This window comes from Natator depressus, chromosome 14 (genome assembly GCF_965152275.1).
Source record: "Natator depressus isolate rNatDep1 chromosome 14, rNatDep2.hap1, whole genome shotgun sequence".
Lineage (NCBI taxonomy): Eukaryota > Metazoa > Chordata > Testudines > Cheloniidae > Natator > Natator depressus.
In genome coordinates, this window is record NC_134247.1 from 11,018,065 (window position 1) to 11,037,059 (window position 18,995).

Consider the following 18,995-nt stretch of genomic DNA (forward strand, 5'->3'; position numbering starts at 1 on the left):
TCCTGAACCCCCTTCTCTCAACGGTCCCAGCTTCTCAACCCGAAAGGATGGAGCCGCATCAGCCTTGGGGATTCAGCCAGCAAAGCATCGGGGCAGGGAATGGGTCTCTTCATGGACAGTGCCTAGCACAATGGCACCGCCAACTTGATTAGGGCCGCTGGGTGCTACCAGAGGATAAGTATTAAGGCAGAGTTACTCTTCCAACTGCTAGGTGTGAACTAAAACGTTTTGTGCCATCCGTCAGTTTTCCACCTCCATGTCACAGTTGCACCTAGAAGGCCCTGATTGTACTAGGCACTGTACATACAGATGGTAAGAGACAGTCCCTGCTCCAAAGAGCTAACATCTAAACCGAGTGACAGCTTTCAGAGTAACAGCCGTGTTAGTCTGTATTCGCAAAAAGAAAAGGAGTACTAGTGGCACCTTAGAGACTAACCAATTTATTTGAGCATAAGCTTTTGTGAGCTACAGCTCACTTCATCGGATGCATGCATTGCACTCCAGTGCTCTGGGCATTGACCCTCCTCTAGGTCACTGATCAACACAGAACAACTCCATGCCTAATACTGGACTCTAGGGCACTCCAACATCCTAGTGTTTTCCTACTCCTACTCCCTTTTTCACGTCCTTTAACCAGACTTTAGTACAGGAGGAGACTTTCTCTCTCAACACCTGATTTCACACTTTACTTAACAACCTTTTGTGTGGGACTATTAATTAAAACACATTGGGCCAAATCCCCACACCCTGTTGTTCTGCTCAGAACTCCCAGTGGCTCCTCCTATCTCATGAACCTTAGACTTCAGTTCCCATTTCACTATACAGGGAGAAAGGAAAAATCACTCTTCCCTTGCACCACCAACTACTGTGAGGAAGCATTAAAGATTATAAGCACTTACCTAGAAGGTTTCCCATTCAGCAGCCTGTTACAGTCTAGCCCTGTTTCTGATTTCTTCCTTTGGTTTTCTTTTATTGACTTTAAGGTATTCGTTGGTTGACCAGGATAACTGCCCATAGCTTTGAGCTCACTAAAGACCACAGAAAATTGCACCTTCGTGTGCAGTAAAATTGAAATTACACTGGTCAAGCAATAGCTATTGCTAATTAAATGTACTGCTGTATTTCCCTTCCATACAATTGGAATTATAGCAAATACAATGGGAATGTCAGCTTCTGGTGCATTGTAAATGTCAATTTTAAACCACTGTTTACTTTAGCATCCACCACTGTGAAATCACCGGAACCGACTGACTGTTTGCTCTTGCAACGTTCTTGACACCAAATCAGGTGAAATGTTTTCTTAGGCCATATGTTCCCCTCTCTCCCATGGCTTGATGGAGAACAGATGCACAGATCTCCAAGGGAAAAGGGGTAGAGAAAACAGAACACAAGGGTTGCTGATGTAGTCTCATCCCATGGTGCTGCGTAACCACCACTCTCCCTCTCCACACAAATCCTTCCGGAGACAGGGATATTCACTTTAGGATTGATACATTTGCTGTTGATGGCTACAGTAGTGTCACTGCTTCACAAGCTAAGCTGTGACTCAGACTTCTTTCATTCTTGGGCAGAAAGGTGAGATGAATTTTGACAAAATGAAAGTCAACTCTAAATATCTTTGCATTTGCTGATTGGAAGATCTAGCTGTTTCAGTGTAAAATAAATATGGACTCTTTTATTAACAAGTGTTTCAATATGGTATAATTAGCCATATCATAAAAATGTAATAATATATGCAAATCAATGATTCACTTGACATCAGAATTTCATTAATAAACAAAGCCATCTTGACCTGATTGCTAGCTATCTCTGTAGACTACTCATTTGACTTTTTTTTTGCATTTTGTGTGACTCAGTGGCTCCATCTGCTGGCTAACCTTAACATGAGGGCTGCAGAAGGGCATACATTTTCTGTATGGATTACATTAAGTTAGTTGCTCGAAAATAAGTGTAGGATTTATTGTCACAAGAATGGTCTACTGCTGGAAATTATCTGTACACATTTTAATTAGATCATGTGCCAGCTGTTTGTCTCTCCCTCACACACATACTTATTTATTATAAGTGGGTGGTGCTAATTACATGTTCTTCTTGTTGTGGTTTCATTCCAGATTAGAGTTGATCAGCTGATTCCCAATTTTGTATACGTATATTTTACTTGTTATTTGATTATGTTGGGGGCTTTTCATTTAAAGTCTCAACATCATATAGAATCTTGTCTAGTTTCTTAGTTATAGATCCCTTGTTTGAAATACAAATTTGGGATCTTCTTATTTTATTTATGGTAGGACCTAGAGGCCCCAACTGAACTCACTATGCTAGGCCCTGTACAAACAGCTAGCAAGAGTTAGACTCTGTCCCAGAAAGCTTACAATGCTGGGGTCAGAACAATTCTGATGAACCATTTTTTTCATTGAAATTTGCTGATTTGAATTTGGAACGTTTTGCAGAAGTGGTTCAATTCTGATGAGCTTCCAAAGGACTCCAGGCAGGACTCTACCAGGTGCACTAGAAGTCCCAGGCTTGGGAGTTGATGCTCCCAGGAAAGCTATTTAGGACACAGAGCTTATCAGGCTTCCAGGGTCCCCAGCGCCACATCAGGCTGACTGCTCCGGAGCCAGGGATCCTGAAAACCTGGCAGCTGCTGTCTGAAGTTGACATAATTTGTGTTACTTTCACCGCTGCCCAGCACTCAATAGCAGTGGGAAACCTAACCAGACTGGTTAATTTGACAATCTGAGGAACCCAGAGAGCATATTTCATTTTGGAAACATCACATTTTGGGGTTTCTAAAACAAAATATTGTGGGATTTCAGTTCTATGAACATTTTTGAATTTTTGACTCTTTATCCTAATTAGAGATGGAGGGAAAATGTCAAAAATCTCAAAACTTTTCCAAGATGGGAAAAATGTTTCTCACCCAGCTCCACATAGTGTAAATAGACAAGGGGGACAAAGAGTGAGAGGAAACAGAGGTCCCGGGAGAGAGAGGGTCAGCAGCAGAGCCAAGAATAGAACCGAGGGACCCGAAGTCTCCTTTGTCATAGGTAACACTCTGCTTATTGATCATGCTGCCTCTCAGTTTACACATGTAGTCGCTGGTCTGTCACTTTAATCCTAACGTGCAGCCTGATTGAAAGTTCTTTCATTATCCTTATATCTAAAGCAGCTCATCTCAGTTGCTTATTCAGTGGGGGATCAGAGAAGGGGCAACACATTCTACTGAGCTGGCAGAGTACAATCCCTCCCCACCCCACCCCTGGGTGGTAGCCACTAATTAGCTGATTCCAGATTATGCCCAAAATGACATGTGCCAGGATAGGTTCATATGGTTAGACTGATATTTGCACTGTTTTCCCTATCACGTTGGGGCACAGTATGCAGCTCCTGTAAACTCACAGATTGATGGTCCAAATACTTATGCATGTGAGACTCTTCACTCATGTGCATAATCCCAGTGGAGTTAATGACTGGAACTACTTACAAGAACAATTAAGTATGCAGCTGTTTATAGGACTGGGCCTTTCCCCGTGAATCTAGTCAGAAACTATTTTTCCCCCATGGAAAATTTCAGCTAAAAACTAAATAATTTCAGCAGAAAACATTAAATTTTGTGGTGCCTCATGGGATTTGTAGTTCACTCTCATCCTCCATTATAGGCTGGGCTCCCTGAGGACTACATCTCCTAGGCTAGTGGTTCCCCACCTTTCCAGACTACTGTACCCCTTTCAGGTGTCTGATTTGTCTTGCATACTCCCAAGTTTCACCTCACTTAAAAACTACTTGCTTACAAAATCAGACAATACGAAAGTGGCATGGCAGAGTATGATTGAAAAGTTGCTTGTTTTCTCATTTTTATCATATAATTATCAAATAAATCAATTGGAATATAAATACTGTACTTACATGCAGTGTATGGTATATAGAGCCGTATAAACAAGTCATTGTATAAAATTTTAGTTTGTACTGATTTTTCTAGTGCTTTTGATGTAGCCTATTGTAAAACTAGGCAAATATCTAGATGAGATGATGCATCCCCTGGAAGACCTCTGTGTAGTCCAGTGGTACATGTACCCCTGGTTGAGAACCACTGCCCTAGGCTGTTCCATGGGGAGGTGGTGCACAATGGGAGATGTAGTGCAGCCAGTGAGCTCAGTCCATAGAATGACAATAGGGACAAACAGCACCCGGACTACAACTCCCATGTGGCACCATAGATGCATTTCCTAGCACATGCCTATAGCCTGGAACTGTGTGTTGATAGAGTCTTGCTAGGGGCAGATGGTTAAAGCAAGCCAAAGAGCAGTTTCTGCCAATTGAGATGATCTGGCACATGTTTCATGGCCCCTTTGAGAAGGTAGGTGGTTATCTTGCTATGCAAGAGTGACTGCTGATAAGAGAAGACCAAAAATGGAGGGGGAAAATAGCAGGGGTCCCATTTTGGGGGGGCTCCCTCCCCCAAGTTTCATACAGGAGGTGTGCTCCCAGGTGGAGCTCTTAACTACACCACATTGGTGAGGAATATGAGTTCTGCAGAAAGGTGCTTCTCCCAGTTTGTGCCCCTGGGGCAGGGAGTCAGTGTTTTATTTACAAACAGAGGCAGGGTGATTAAGATAAGAAAAGGCTGGTAATTAAATTAAGGATCTGGAAGTTGTTAGATGAACCTGTAAAACAGGAACCCCACTGCAGGGGATGGGGTATGTTGAAGAAACCTCCCCTTCCCCCCGGCCCACACACACACACACACCACCACCATCTCCTGAGTCTGCAGGGGACTCAGAAGAAATACTGCTAAGCCTTCGGAGCCAAGTTTACATTCAGAAAAGAGGGAGATGTGAGGGGCATAGATGAAAAGAAGAGGCCAAAACCCAGGGAAGGGATAGCAGTGGTACAGAGAAGTTCCCATTCTACCTGTGGTACTTATGTAGCCCCATCACAGCCCCACACTGAGGTAGAGCAGTGCTGTTATTCCCATTTTACAGATGGGGCGCTGAGGCACACACAGACTAAAGGCCACATTTTCAAAGTATTTAGGCACCTAGTGGGATTTTCAAAAGCGCCTAGAAGGTTAGGTGCTTTGTGAACCCCACCAGATGCCTAGCTGAATCTTTGGGTGCCTAAAAACCTTTGAAACTGTGTCCCTAATGCATTGACCTGAGGTCAAAGAAGAAATCCATGGTGGGGGAGTAGAACTCAGGTCTCTCAGGACTAGCTCCCTATCCACTGGACCAGCCTTTCTCTCTGCTGCATGCTGCAAAAAAGAGGCCTCTGATTTAGATGGGAGCAAAACCAAGAAGGCCAGTTCTCTGAGACTCCAGCAATTGGTCCGAGATGATTGGGAACGATGTCATTGTTGACCGTATCAAAAGCAGCACAGAGGTCAGGAAGGATGAAGAAAGAAAGAGAATGAGAGTCAGATGAGAGGAGAACACTTAACCTCCAATGGGTGGCAGGTTCTGCCCCAGGCTGGGTTGCACAACAATGGCTGCTGTGCAGTTTTAGATTTTAACTGAAAACCATTTTGTTTTGTCATTTTTTCTTCTGAGTTTGAGAAAGTGTTGTGTGAGTATAGATCTGATTATACCTCAAATTCTAAGGGTTTCAGCTGTATTCAGGACAATTCCAGAAGAAAGAACAGAAATTGCATCCACAAAGTCCATAAAGTCGACGATTATTGTCATGATTTGTATTATTCACTGGGCACCATCTGTGTGTTCAGCACTGTTCAGAATATGCCAGAAAATGTAGTCTCTGAGCCAATGCATATAAGATGTGTAACTCTGGATAAGATGGCTCAGATATATAAGTATGAAGTGTATAGTTACTGACCACACATGTTATCACATGTTCACTGTGATGTTAATATCTATGAGTGGAGGCACGGATGGCAATAGACGTTTTACTTGATTAAGGACTAGAGGATTTGACCCTCCAACTTTCTTTCAAGAGGAAGAGCTGCCCAGAGCTCCCAGGCCTGTTTATTTTCCTTTCCTACCTGCAGTGGCCCTGATATACCTCATAAGTCTCAGTTTTTTTCTCAACTTTAAAATGTGGGAAATTTCTTGGTGTTTGAATTGCAGTTTTCACAGGAGAATATTTTAAACCAATCACTGTAGTGTGGAAAGTAACTAGCTTTTAAACAGAAGTGAAACAGCAGTGTTGCCAATTCTTACGATTTTGTCACGAGTCTCATGATAATTACTGTTTTCCTTAAAGCCCCAGCTCCTGGAGTCAAGTGGATATGCAATGATTTCAGCCTTCATTCTTAAAGAAAAATGAAGTTTCTAGCCCTTGTGGCTGTGGAGAAAGCTTCAAAATGTGACCCCAGTGCACCCTAAAGGCTCAAAAAGCAGAAGGCAAATAAAAAGAACACCAAATCTATTATTTTTACATAATCTCTTTATTTTAAAGCCAATATCATGATTTTCTCAATACTATTAAAGGGACTTGAAAGTGTCAGTTTTATTCCTGATTAAAGTCAGTTTTTACTCTATTATTTGTGGTGGGGTAACACCCCTAGAGCCTCAGGCAGGTGCAGTATAAACTCATGAGGCCTTGCCCTAGTAGGGTGTTTCCAAAAGCTAAATGATCCATTCCAAGCTTGAGGATCTACAGAAAAGTGATAGAAAGTCATCTAGATTTTTCTACAATTGTTTCAGTTGTTGGACTCAAGAATTAGGAACAAAGTAAGAATATACATTAAAATTTTAAACCTAACCAGTGTCCCTTAAGTGAATTGACACAAGATGTCAGAACATGTTTGTATTAGAGCTGAGTGGGTCTTATATTTGTTTAATTTTCTTTCTTTATATAGGAATTAGAAATCATTATCTGACTGGAGCAGTATATCGAAGTCATCTGAAAAAAAAAACAAACCCAAGAGTCTTCAGCTGCCCAAGTAACCCCTGGAATCACAGTTAAAGTTGCCAGTCCCCCCATACCAATATCTGAAATGGTGCCCCTGGAAAATAGCACAAAACATTTATATTGTTTTCATTTCACAGGATTCAGGATGAAAGGATTTTACATTTATTCAACACTTCTTGGAAAAAAACCCCAACCCTACATTATTGAAAACACTTTTGTTTGTGTTTTGCTTCCTCAGTTTCCTGGTTTCCTTTCCCTACCCTCCTTCTCTTCCTGTTCCCCCTTTTTCCTCTTTATCACCAAAAAGGGGGCAGGGGAAGAACAAAAAACAATAAACCAAAACCGGAAAAACCCAGCTACGTTCCTTTCTCCCACTGTTAGTCTGGGTTGTCTCTTTAGATTGTAAGCTCTTCTGGGTAGAGACTGTCTTTTACTACGACTTGGTGCCTAGCACAAATGCAGCCCCAGTCTCAGTTGGGGACTGTCGATACTTGTGTAATACAAATAATTAATGATAATCTGCAGTGTACTCAAGTGCCTAGAGCAGTAACCTGGCTTCACCATCGACTCACTCTATGGCTACACTTAGAGATGGGGTGGGATTCCCAGCTTACGCAGACATACTCACGCTCGCTCAACGACAGCTAGCTTGCTAAAATAGTGTAGCCACAGTAGCATGGGCAATGGTAAGCTAGCTGCATGGGCTAGCTGCCCTGAGTATAAGCCTGCCCGGACCCCATGAGTATGTACTCGGGACAGCTACCCTATGTTGCCATTTGCTGCTACCCTACTATTTTTAATGCGCTAGCTTGATGAGTGCTAGCAGGGGTACGGTGCCTTGAGCTGCGATCACTGCCCCAGCTCCAAGGGTAGACATAGCCTATGATTCTATGACAGTCCCTCAGTAAAATTACCAAACGTGCCTCAGTCCCATTTTCCAGCATGATTTCCATGATAGGCAGGCACTTACCCTTGCTTAGGCACTTTTAAAAACTGCCTAGCAACATTTTTAGGGACCTTGGAAAATCTGCCTCTACTACTGGGATTCTCAGAAGCCTCTCCGTTCCTATTGCCCATTGATTTCTATGGAAGTCTAGTGCTGAGGCACTTTCGAATAATGACCCTCTGGACTTCAGTTTTCCCATCTGCAAAATGAGTCTCACAATGCCCATCCCCTGCAGGGATGTTGGGAGGCTAGCTAATTGATTGTTTGCAGAATGCTTTGAGATCCTTGTGAGAGAGGAAATGGATAAGAGCAGCGGTTTTCAACCAGCGGTACACAATGTGATGGGTTCCCCTCGGGGTGCCGTCTGGAACTGGGGTACCACTTAGCCCCCTGATGCACCAGCCTGGGCTCCCTCTCACACAGTACTGCTGTGACAAGCTGCAAAGCCCTCCATCCTGCACTTTCACCAGCATTCACACAGGTAGGGACACACCCATCTGCAGTTACACGCAGGCTCTCTAACCACCAGCTTCCCAGCCTATGACCGCAGAGCAGGAACGTCCTGCCCTGGTCAAATCTGGCTAGTATATACCCGGTCCGCCTCTCCCTCAATGTGAAGAGAGCAATGCACACTTGTGGTGACCAAGAATAGATTTTCCCCAAGCACTCCAGTCAAAGCTCACTGGTTTGGATTAAAACATAAAATACATTTAACAACTACAAAAATAGATTTTAAGCGATTATAAGTGAGAGCAAACAGATTAAAGCAGATTACCTAGCAAATAAACAAAAAAAGCACACTAACCTTAATATGCTAAATAGATTGGATATGAATTAGCAGATTCTCACCCTGAGAAATGATACAAGCAGGCTGCAAATTCTGAAAGGGCAAGCTGCACTTGATTTACAGCTTGGAATCCCCAGGTCTTTCATACACAGGCTAGAAATCCCTTTAGCCTGGGTCCAGCACTTCCCCAAGGTCAGTCTTTTTTCCTCAGGTGTTTCCAGGAGTCTTCTTGTGTGGGGAGTGAAGAACCCCAGATGATGTAACTCCCTGCCTTATATAGCTTTAGCATATGGTGGGAACCCTTCGTTTCAATGCTTGGTTCCCAGACCAGTTTGTGGAAAAATACTGACACCCCAAGATGGAGTCCAGAATCATGTGGCCTGGTCACAAGTCGTTCTAAAGTCATAGCAGCCGTTACTTACAGGCTGTCTGTAGCATTCTCAGGAAGGCTCACAAGGTGTGGGATAAGCTTTTCCTAAGGCCTATTGTTTTTCCAAATGGCTTATTGCCCTGAATAGGCCCTTCCGCACCCACTATCTAGACTGAAAGCATCTTGCCTAGTGGGTGTCACCCAGGTGTAACAACATTTGAAATACAGATTCCTAGTCAATATTCATAACTTCAGATACAAAAATGATACATGCATAAAAATAGGATAATCATATTCAGCAAATCATAACTTTTCCAATGACACCTTACATGACCGTCTTGTACAAAATGCATCATAATTATGCCATAATCATATCATAATAATATACCTATGAAGAATATAGGGTGCAGTGTCAGACACGTACCTCTCGGGGTACGCAGAGGCCTTCCAGGAGGTACATCAACTCATCTAGATATTTGCCTTGTTTTACAAAAGGCAACATAAAAAGCACTAGCGAAGTCAGTACAAACTAAAATTGCATATGACTTATTTATACTGCTCTATATACTATACGCTGAAATGTAAGTACAATATTTCTATTCCAACTGATTTATTTTATAATTATATGGTAAAAATGAGAAAGCCAGCAATTTTTCAGTACTAGTGTGCTGTGACACTTTTGTATTTTTATGTCTGATTTTGTAAGCAAGTCATTTTTAAGTGAAGTGTAACTTGGGGTACGCAAGAGAAATCAGACTCCTAAAAGGGGTACAGTCATCTGGAAAGGTTGAGAGCCACTGGATAAAAGGACCTTGTCTACACCAGGAGTACTTTGCTAGCATATCGGTAAAGCACTTTTGTGTGTGAACGGAACTATACTGGCAAAAAGGTGTGTATGCTGCGGTAGTTTATGCTGATTCCCTGAGCTGGCATAAGCTATACCAGCATATGTACAGTTTTGCTGGCATAACTGCATTTACATTTTGGCTTATACTGGCATGGCTATGTCAGTAAAAATAACTGCACCCCTAAATGACACAGCTGTGACTGCAAAAGTTTCTAGTGTAGACTAGGCCTAGCAGTTTAGAATAGCTCCGATTTTTAAATAAATTAATTAATGAGAAGTGCCTTTATCTGTTTTAGTCTTCAAGCACTTTCCAAAGGCTTATATACACACACACACACACACACATTAGGTAATTTACTTGAACAACCAGTGATATTTTATATGAAAATAATACATCACAATGATGATTTCTGGCACCGTTTACAACAGGGTTAAGCCTGATATTTTGGGAGGGATCCGTTTTTAAACTGAGATTTGCTGGGGTCATAAGTATCCCTCCCCCTCCCCGAGTTGTCTTTGTCTTCATTGAAAGTCAATTTCTATTTCTTCCTTGTTATTAAGTGCAACAAAAATACAATCAACAGAAATCTCACTGTAGCTAAGACAGAGGCTTGTTATGGTCTGTGCTGGTAGCTGAACTCCAACAAACAGCTAAAAGACTAGATCAAATCCCCTTTGCATAATCTCCATTAGCTCATTGCATTCAGATAACAGCAAGCCTAATCAGGAGGCCTTTGGGTAAATTAATTTAATGTTTGTCTGATTTGGAATCCAATCTCTCAGACTGTGGAGCAGTCCCTGAGTGTCTGTCTGTTAATATTTTTTTAAAATTAATTAATGGCACGTTTAATTTGCAATATAGGAAGAGGACAAAATGTTTTGTGGGATAAAGGGATGGTTATGTTTAGTTATGCCCAGTAGAGGGCAGTCTTGCTTAACTAACTGAACTTGGTCACCTTTATTGATACACCTGATTTACTGCAAACGGGTTCCAGTAAAGCAGCAATGGCGTGCTGGAGTTTATCATTTAAACACTGTGGTCCAGGCACAGGTCTTTAGCCTTAAAAATGCTGCCTGCCTAGCTTGAAGGGAGGAACTCAGTGTTATCCAGTGCAAAGCATTCTGTAAGGGAGGGCATAGATCACAGCACTGGGGGATGTGAAGTCTTTCGGGACTGAAAGTAACGGAAAGCACTGATGGCATCATATTTGTATCACAGAGGCTGTAGCAGAGATGCTGTAACCAAGATCATGGCCCCACTGGGCTAGGTAGTGTGCGAATACTAGTACCAGACAGTTCTTGCCTTTTTCTGCCATCTTGTCTGTGGAGGAAAACAACAGATAACTGGTACCTTTTTAAATTGTCAAAGGGGATGTCTGAACTGGCAAAAGAGCCTTTTAAATTAGAAGCTATGAAAAAGCTTTCATTCTAGGGAGATCCTGGGTTCATTTGGCCAGTGGTAAAATAAAATGTTAAACAAAATGCAAGTGTCCAATTTAAAGAGGAACTCCTTTCTAAGTTATACTAGCTTGATCTAATCCCACCTACAGAGTCTCTCTCAGGAGTTCCACTGTGCCACGCAGTAAGACATCAGGATTCCATATGGGGTATATATAACTCCAAGTGCTACAAGTCTAGTTTAATCTGCTTGTCAACTCTATTAAAGTTAATGATGAAAACCTTTCATATCTCATTCCTTGCTGCAGTACAGATTTCCTCACCTCCCATGGACAGCTTTAAAGAGACACCTTTCATATCTCATTCCTTGCCGCAGTACAGATTTCCTCACCTCCCATGAACAGCCTTAAAGAGACACTGTGTTATTAATCAGCGTGGTTTTTTATTCCAGTTATGCTGGACCAGAGATGAAGTCTTTAGATAGACCTTGGCATCTACAGTTTTCCTGAAGTCTGATACAGCGGTCTGCCTCTTTTTCAATATTTCGTTAACTCCTTTGCCAAGCATATAGTTTGGGAAATCCTCTGAAGACCTTTAGGAACTGAAGGAGTCTACATATAATTTTCAATTCCGACAAGGGACTTTCTCATTGTGATATTCTCTATAATTATCAGTGTGGAAAACAGCCCTGAAAGAGACTGAAATCCTCATAAACCCTATACAGCAGCAGCAGGTATGGCCTTATATTGAGAAGGTCATGTTGCTATCGATAATATTTCAACCACCTTGCAGAGCAGCTCCAAGCAAGAGCTTAGGTTAGCACTAATGAGTTCTCTTCTTTTTTATGTCATATTTGGGAAAATAAAAAAAGCCCACCAGTATCTTTTAAAGGAAACGTTAAGGAAAATAATTCTCAAGCACCGTGTCCTCATTAAACAGATTCTCTGGTTGCCCATGAAAACAACATATTGGATATTTGAGCAAATTGACCAAACTGAGAGAGCTGGGTGGTTAAGTTATATACTGGGTGGTTAAGCTCCTTGTCACCTTTCGAACCCCAGTTCAAATCCATGCCCTTTCTAGCTAATGTAATGCCTTGCTGCTCCCGGGGCTCTATCCTGCCCTAATTAACCAAAAGTCTCAGTTGAGCTGTCTGATGGATTTTAATTACAGAGTTATTAATTCACGGGGAAAAAGTTGACAGATGTTTCAGGTTGGTCGGAGCAAATTAAAAGGCAGGTGCCTGGCATAAAAACTCAGAAACGATCAAACAAATGACTCATGCATGCTTAGCTGTTCTGCAATGAATACTGTACATCGTACCATTCAGTGTACTGCACAGAAGAGGGCAGGGTGACATTTCTTCAGAAAATCCAGTTTAACTAGCCATCCAAAATATTAACATAGATTCTCTCTCACACACTTTTTAAAGATAAAGAGGTCCATGAGTTTATACTCTTAAAGGAGCCACAACGTATTTTGTGAAATTTTGTGCCCATCTCACTTCTAGGCAAGAAAAAGTTCCAGTATTTTCATAGGTCCTTTTAGTTTCGCAAAACCTTGTGCAGAGCAGAGATAAGCAAAATAACTGGCCATTTATTTTATGGACAGTGTTACTGTATCTGGGTGCATGCTGCACTGTGAAACAAAAGACTAGCCAGCACAGCCCACAATAGACAACATCTACAGTCAATCCCCCCCTCCCCCCCGCCACATTGACGCCTTGACCCATCAGATGTAAAAAACCCGAATTCAAGTCTGCCAAAGAGAGGACAAGCAGTCACTTGCTTAGTTTGCAGCAAGGGAGATTTAGGTTAAATATTAAAAAAAACGTAAGGGTATGGAATCCCTTTCACTCGAGATTTTTAAGACCAGGTTACAGCAAAGACCTGTCAGGGATGGTTTGGGTACACTTGGTCCTCCCTCAGCACAGGATCTCCTTCCAGCCCTACCTTTCTCTGATTCTATGCTGCCTGGAGGCTTCTCTCTTCTCCAGTACTTATATGACTGATCCATCTGTTGTCTGCTGTACTGCGCCTGCAGAGGAGAAAAAGTGAGTGCAGCAGCAACTCTCCTACTGTAACACCGGTAAAAAAAGGCACTGAATTTCCTTCTTCCCCTTTCCCTAACGGGGGCAACCGTTCACCTACTGGCTTCCCAGAAAAAACAAAGAACCAAAGTCTGTTCAGAGTTGGGGCAAAGCATTCTTTATAGGGGAGGAAGTATTAGGATTCCATCTTCCTTCTACCGCATTTCTCTGTTGTTAGCTCTCTCTGTCCAGCACTTTACTCTGGCTTGTGGGCTTCCACGCAGTTGGTGTTAATAGATTAATGCATGTCACCTTAATGGAGGATTTATGGCAGTGTCACTTCCATGACATGTTAAGCCTGAACTAGCCTGTAGAAGGGGGAACTCAGATATTTCCCAGGGTGCACAGCTTCTAACTGTGCACTGCAGCTAGCTGGATGCCTGTCTCATCTGTACAGCTGACCGGTTTGCACAGCTGCCTGCATTCTTGAGTGTAAGCCCTTTGCAAAGTAAGTTCAGAGAGGAATGAAACCTGCAGATGCTGCCATGTGCTGATACCAGGGTGGAGCACTAAGAAAATATTTTCTGTGGCTGTGATGAAATTCAAGGCAGAGGGTTCACTGAGTCTCAGTTCAGTGTATTCCTTACACTAAGGTTTTTGGCAAACATTTCCCACCAATGCAGTCCCCCTGAGGGGTATTAACATAGGGAGCGGAAGAATACATGAGGCTCCTGTGGCTGCCAGTATTTTTTTAACTCTGTCATCTAACCCTCCTTAGATCTAAATAGCACAGTGTTAAATACTGCAGGAAACTTGGCGGATAGTTCCACAGTTACTCAGTGGCTTTGTCCAGATCCCACAGGCAGCTTTGGAAATCTCAGCTCTTGTGTTAGCAACAGTGGGAAATCTTTGCTGAAAAACTAATCTAGCATATACAAGACCTTGTGGTGATCAGTAATTGATGACCAAGATGAGTTGAATTTAGGGTGACCAGATAGCAAGGATGAAAAATCGGGATGGGTGGGGGGGGCAATAGGCACCTATATAAGAAAGCCCCAAATATCAGGACGGTCCCTATAAAATCAGGAAATCTGGTCATCCTAGTTGAACTGTATGTTGGGAAGCTGGTTGTGAGCAAGGGCCTATCAGAAGTACTTAATCTGTTGGCTTGCTTTGCACTGAGTTTGATAATGCGAAGAATCTGTCTTCACTAGACCTGTTAGCTGAGTTTGTAACCAGTTAAGCAACCTGTTATCTTGTGAGCAGACAGACTATTGAAATGTAGTAGCATCCAGAGAGAAACACAAAACTCAGCGCAACTCTTTACTCCTGACCCTTCTCAGCTTGTAAGGATCATCTTCCTTGGCCTTGCACTGATGCTTTCTGAAATGCATCACTGACATTGTGAAGGGTTAATGCAGTACTGTTTGAAAAGGGACTACATTAATGCACATAAGGGAACTTTCAGTACCTGTCAGCAGGGTCCACATGGGCCAGATGGTGCACAACGCATGGATGCCCAATAGACTTTACTATTTATCCCTGCAAATGTGGACTAAGGCACTGTGTAGACAAGTTCACTGTTGATAAATAACTTGTCTTGCAGCTGTCCTATTTAGAGGAGCTTTTGAGATATTTGACAATAAGTAACTCAACTGTAAATTGCCACATTTTCCTCAAAGTGAGATTTTATGTTACAAGATATTTCTGGCTAGCCAGAATGAATATCAATTCCTGACCTTGGATACAGACCCAAAATCTAGAAGAAAAGTAGATTGGAGAAAGTGATTTCAACATCAAGGATAACAGAAAGCAAATGACTTTCAGTTCTCGGAGAGTACTTTACAGAGCATTATCCCACAAGTACAAAGCATGGGAATTGTATATAAGAATTCTGAGACATTATGGAGAGACACTGTACTACTTATGCTTATTTCTCCTTTTTCCAAAGAAAGGCCACCAGTGATTTCTCATTTATTTTAGTCCCCTCACATGGTCTCCTATAACTGGAATGAGATCTAGTCTTCTTCCATAACACCTATTAATCCCTTGTCCTGTACCCCACTGTAAACACACACAATCATTTACTAATACATGAAACTACAGGATTAGTCATTTACTTATATGGCATCCTATTCCCCCATCTGCTTGGTGACTATCAGGGTGACAATTCTGCAATCTGATCTGTATGGCAAACCTTTATGTCCCTACAGATACACACTGAAGTCAGTGGGGCTCTTCACAGGTCTATCTGCGTGGATCACATTGTAGGTTGTAAACAAAGAACAGGGACCTTTCCACTTTATTAATGTCTAATGCACTTAATACACTTTGGAGATTCCAAACATACAATGGCCCAGGTCCCAAGCTGGTATAAATAGGAGCATCTGTTTACCTTAGGTACTTATATGGCCTCCATTACTGCTGTACCCGAGTGCCTCATAATCTTTAATGTATTTATCCTCAGAACACCCCTGCGATACAGGGAATAAGAGACTAAGGTCCAATCCTCAAAGTTATTTAGTTAGTGTTAGGCAGCTAAATACCTTGGAGAAGCCAGATCTAAGTGACCTTGCCTGTGGAAGCCAGTGGGGGAGCAGCAAATGGAACCCAGGTCTCCCGCATCCCAGATAAGCAGCCTAATCACTGGGTTGTCCTTATTGATTTACATAGTGCTACACCAATTTACATCACCCGAGACTCTGGTTCAATCATTCTGGGGTTTATCAAAATGCAGATTCACCGGGGCCAAGTGAATTTTTTAAAATATAAAATAAACTTTTACTATGGGCTTTTAAATGTTTCTCCGAGCAAGGTTTTAAGGAGTTTGCAACTATTGTAGTTTTGTTACTGTGCATAGACACAGAAATATACAGTACATGCATCGACACAGTAGCACAGCCTAACCTCATAACACTGGTACGGTTAACGCAAAGCAATGTTATTCCTGATGTCGCAGATAAATCATGTTTTCCACCACTACACACAAATATACTGAGCTATAGCTAACATTTCATCTGGCAGGCAGAAGTACCCCCAACCCCTTTCAATCTGGAATTCTCTAACCACCCATGGACAACAAGATATTGTGCATCTATCATCAATTTTCTGAGTCCCTGGGGAACAAGGCTGCAAGCACAGAGACGCTGGCAAAGGCTTGTTACTCATAATTTCTTCATTGTGAGTTCATGCCTGTCCTTAATTTGGCTCAATTGAGCCAAATCCATATCCAGTTGCACCTGATAATACGATGCATTCAAGTCAAGGTCACTAGCTTTAAATCAGTATTCTTGTTTTACTGGTCTCTTCTCATTTGAATGGCAATATACTGCAACCAGTGCTCATTCTCGATTTTGAGTTAACAGCACATCACTGTCCTTCAAACATGGTACCTGAGCTTTGGTTGAATTCCTGCTGCTTTTGTTGCCCAGTCGATTGCAGAAAACATTCAATACAGCCCAAGTCACCAGCAGACTTCATGAACGATAACCCTTATATCAGTGCATTAGAAGCAGTAGTGACTTTACTGGAACCAAGAAGATTCAATGTAGGATACTTGCTGCTATTGTTTTATCAGTTACAGCTAAAATACAATTTCTGTGAAACGAGTCGCCAGAGAAAATTCTACTAAACAATTTTTGTATTTTATTTTTTTAAGAATAATAGAGGCAGGCGTTTATCTTATCTGGACCACTTACTTGTTTAACAAGCCATGATAGAATTTGGTCTGCATCTTTAGTATTAAGATAACACTGCGTAGCTGTACTGTAACTCATAACCGATCTCAGCTCAGCTGTATTCGATCACCATCTCTTAATGCTCACGAAAGCAAATAAGTTGTGCTGCCAGCCATTCTGTTTATCTCTTAATAAATGTAAGTAAGCAAAGAGTATGGGCGCGATTATAGACGCTTAAGAAAAACAGTAGACAGGAAGATAGAAATTGATCATATGTAGCTTACCTACCTGGTGCTATAGTCCCATCAGATTTTACAAGCAAAGCAGACAGGCTGGCTCACTATTTTTATGGGAGACTTCTAAGGAACTAATGGGTGCTGCTGGAAGTGTTGATGTGTTTCACTAGGTGGCAGTCTTACCTTTAAGTCAGTACAGGACCAAAGCCGCAGCACAGAGCTAGAGAGTTGAGGTTCCATGGCACTTTTTGGAAGGGCCTGGATTGTAATATTGGTGTCCTGATCTAATTCTACCTTGGGTAATTAGACCTTTCTTGAATTTTTAATTGGACATGGCATTGCTCTTCACTTCCTCCACCTCTGAATTATGTTGCTGCGTGCTATTAAAAACCAGCTGCTGCATTTCATCCAAGAGCTGCCTTGGCATCAGCGGTAGGAAACACGATTTGTAAGTTAGTTTGTAATTTACTCGATGGTCATTTGGGATGGAAGCCACTGTTGTTATTATAAGAGCAACAATTAAGAGCATCTGAGAGAAGCCCTTATGTCAGTTCTGGGCAATAATAATCACAAGACCAATTCTTCCGAGTCAAAAATATATCATGCTGGTAATTACACATACTGAGAAAAGAGGAATTTTCATCAAAAACAACAGACAAAGAAATGTCTTTAACCAGACAGAACCCCCTCCTCACATTGTCTCTATACATATTTATAGGCAGGAAAGGTATTTTGCCTCTTAAGTTAGGGACCAGGACTTCAAGAGGTTAACAGAGTTTAGACACCTCTTTCCACTGTCTGTATGATAAAAAAATAATAATAAAGCATTCCTATGTATGGAACAAAATAGTTGTGTGCTGAAATTATTTTTATCTACAGTATGTGTATGAAACCTATTAAATTATATATATCTACAAATATATGTGTATCTACGATTATATACATATATGTACATGTATCCAACTCTGCAGATTTGTACATGTGCACACATATGTACATGTATTTGTATGCATCTGTTATACTTCAGGGAGCCTGTTCCTAAGTCTGCCAGGCAGTTTTTAGTTGTATCCTGGCTTCTGATCCTCAGTGGACCCTATGTCGGTCGGGGGATGACAAGGCCCTGCAGTGGCACAGATGCACCAGCCTGGTGTTCCTCTGCGTTAGGGGCTCTTTTATGTCACCTGAGTGGCACAAAGGGGTCATAGTCTGCTTTGAAATCTGGCCCAATACATGTACTGTATTTATATTTATGCACTCTAGATAACCAGACAAGGCTGGATCCTCAGCTGGTGTAAATCCACATGGCTTCATTGGGCTACATCAATTTATATCAAGTAAGGTCACAGCAGGGAGTAAGGTCTGAACGCTAATGGCCAATATGTAGTGCCTTAACAACAGTCAGAGATGGGCAAGCATCGAAATTTGGATCTGACTTTGGATCCAGACTTCTGAGGTGGAAGAGTGTTCTGATCTCATGTTCTGGTTCATATAACATTCTCTTTGGGAAAAATTTTCAAAAGCACTTAAGTCTCTTAATCAACAGGAGTTAGACTCAGAAGCCACTTAAGTGCTCTTGAAAATTTTACCCTTGATCTATATGCTGTGCACACACCCCCACCCACCCCCCCACACAGTGTGAACATGCTGCAATCAACATACTGAAAATCTATTAAAATTCAGAAACAACAGTTATGGAGAATTATGTTTCAAAGTCTCTTTGTTTAATGCAGACCAAGACCTTCAAGTATGAATACTGAAAAAATATTTTTCAACCACCAGCTCAATAGCAAATCATAATAACTAAACCCTATGAGGGAATATCATTGACCTTTCCTAGT

At 41.8% G+C, this 18,995-nt stretch overlaps 1 protein-coding gene across 1 annotated transcript in view; it reads right to left on the reverse strand.

Annotated features, from left to right (window-relative positions):
- Window positions 1-18,995, reverse strand: part of TOM1L1 (target of myb1 like 1 membrane trafficking protein) — an 87,509-nt gene that overhangs the window by 35,491 nt on the left and 33,023 nt on the right. Inside the window, exon 2 of the mRNA XM_074971467.1 lies at window positions 13,168-13,252. Coding sequence (XP_074827568.1) covers window positions 13,168-13,252 — 85 coding nt within the window. The remainder of the gene's footprint in view (window positions 1-13,167; window positions 13,253-18,995) is intronic.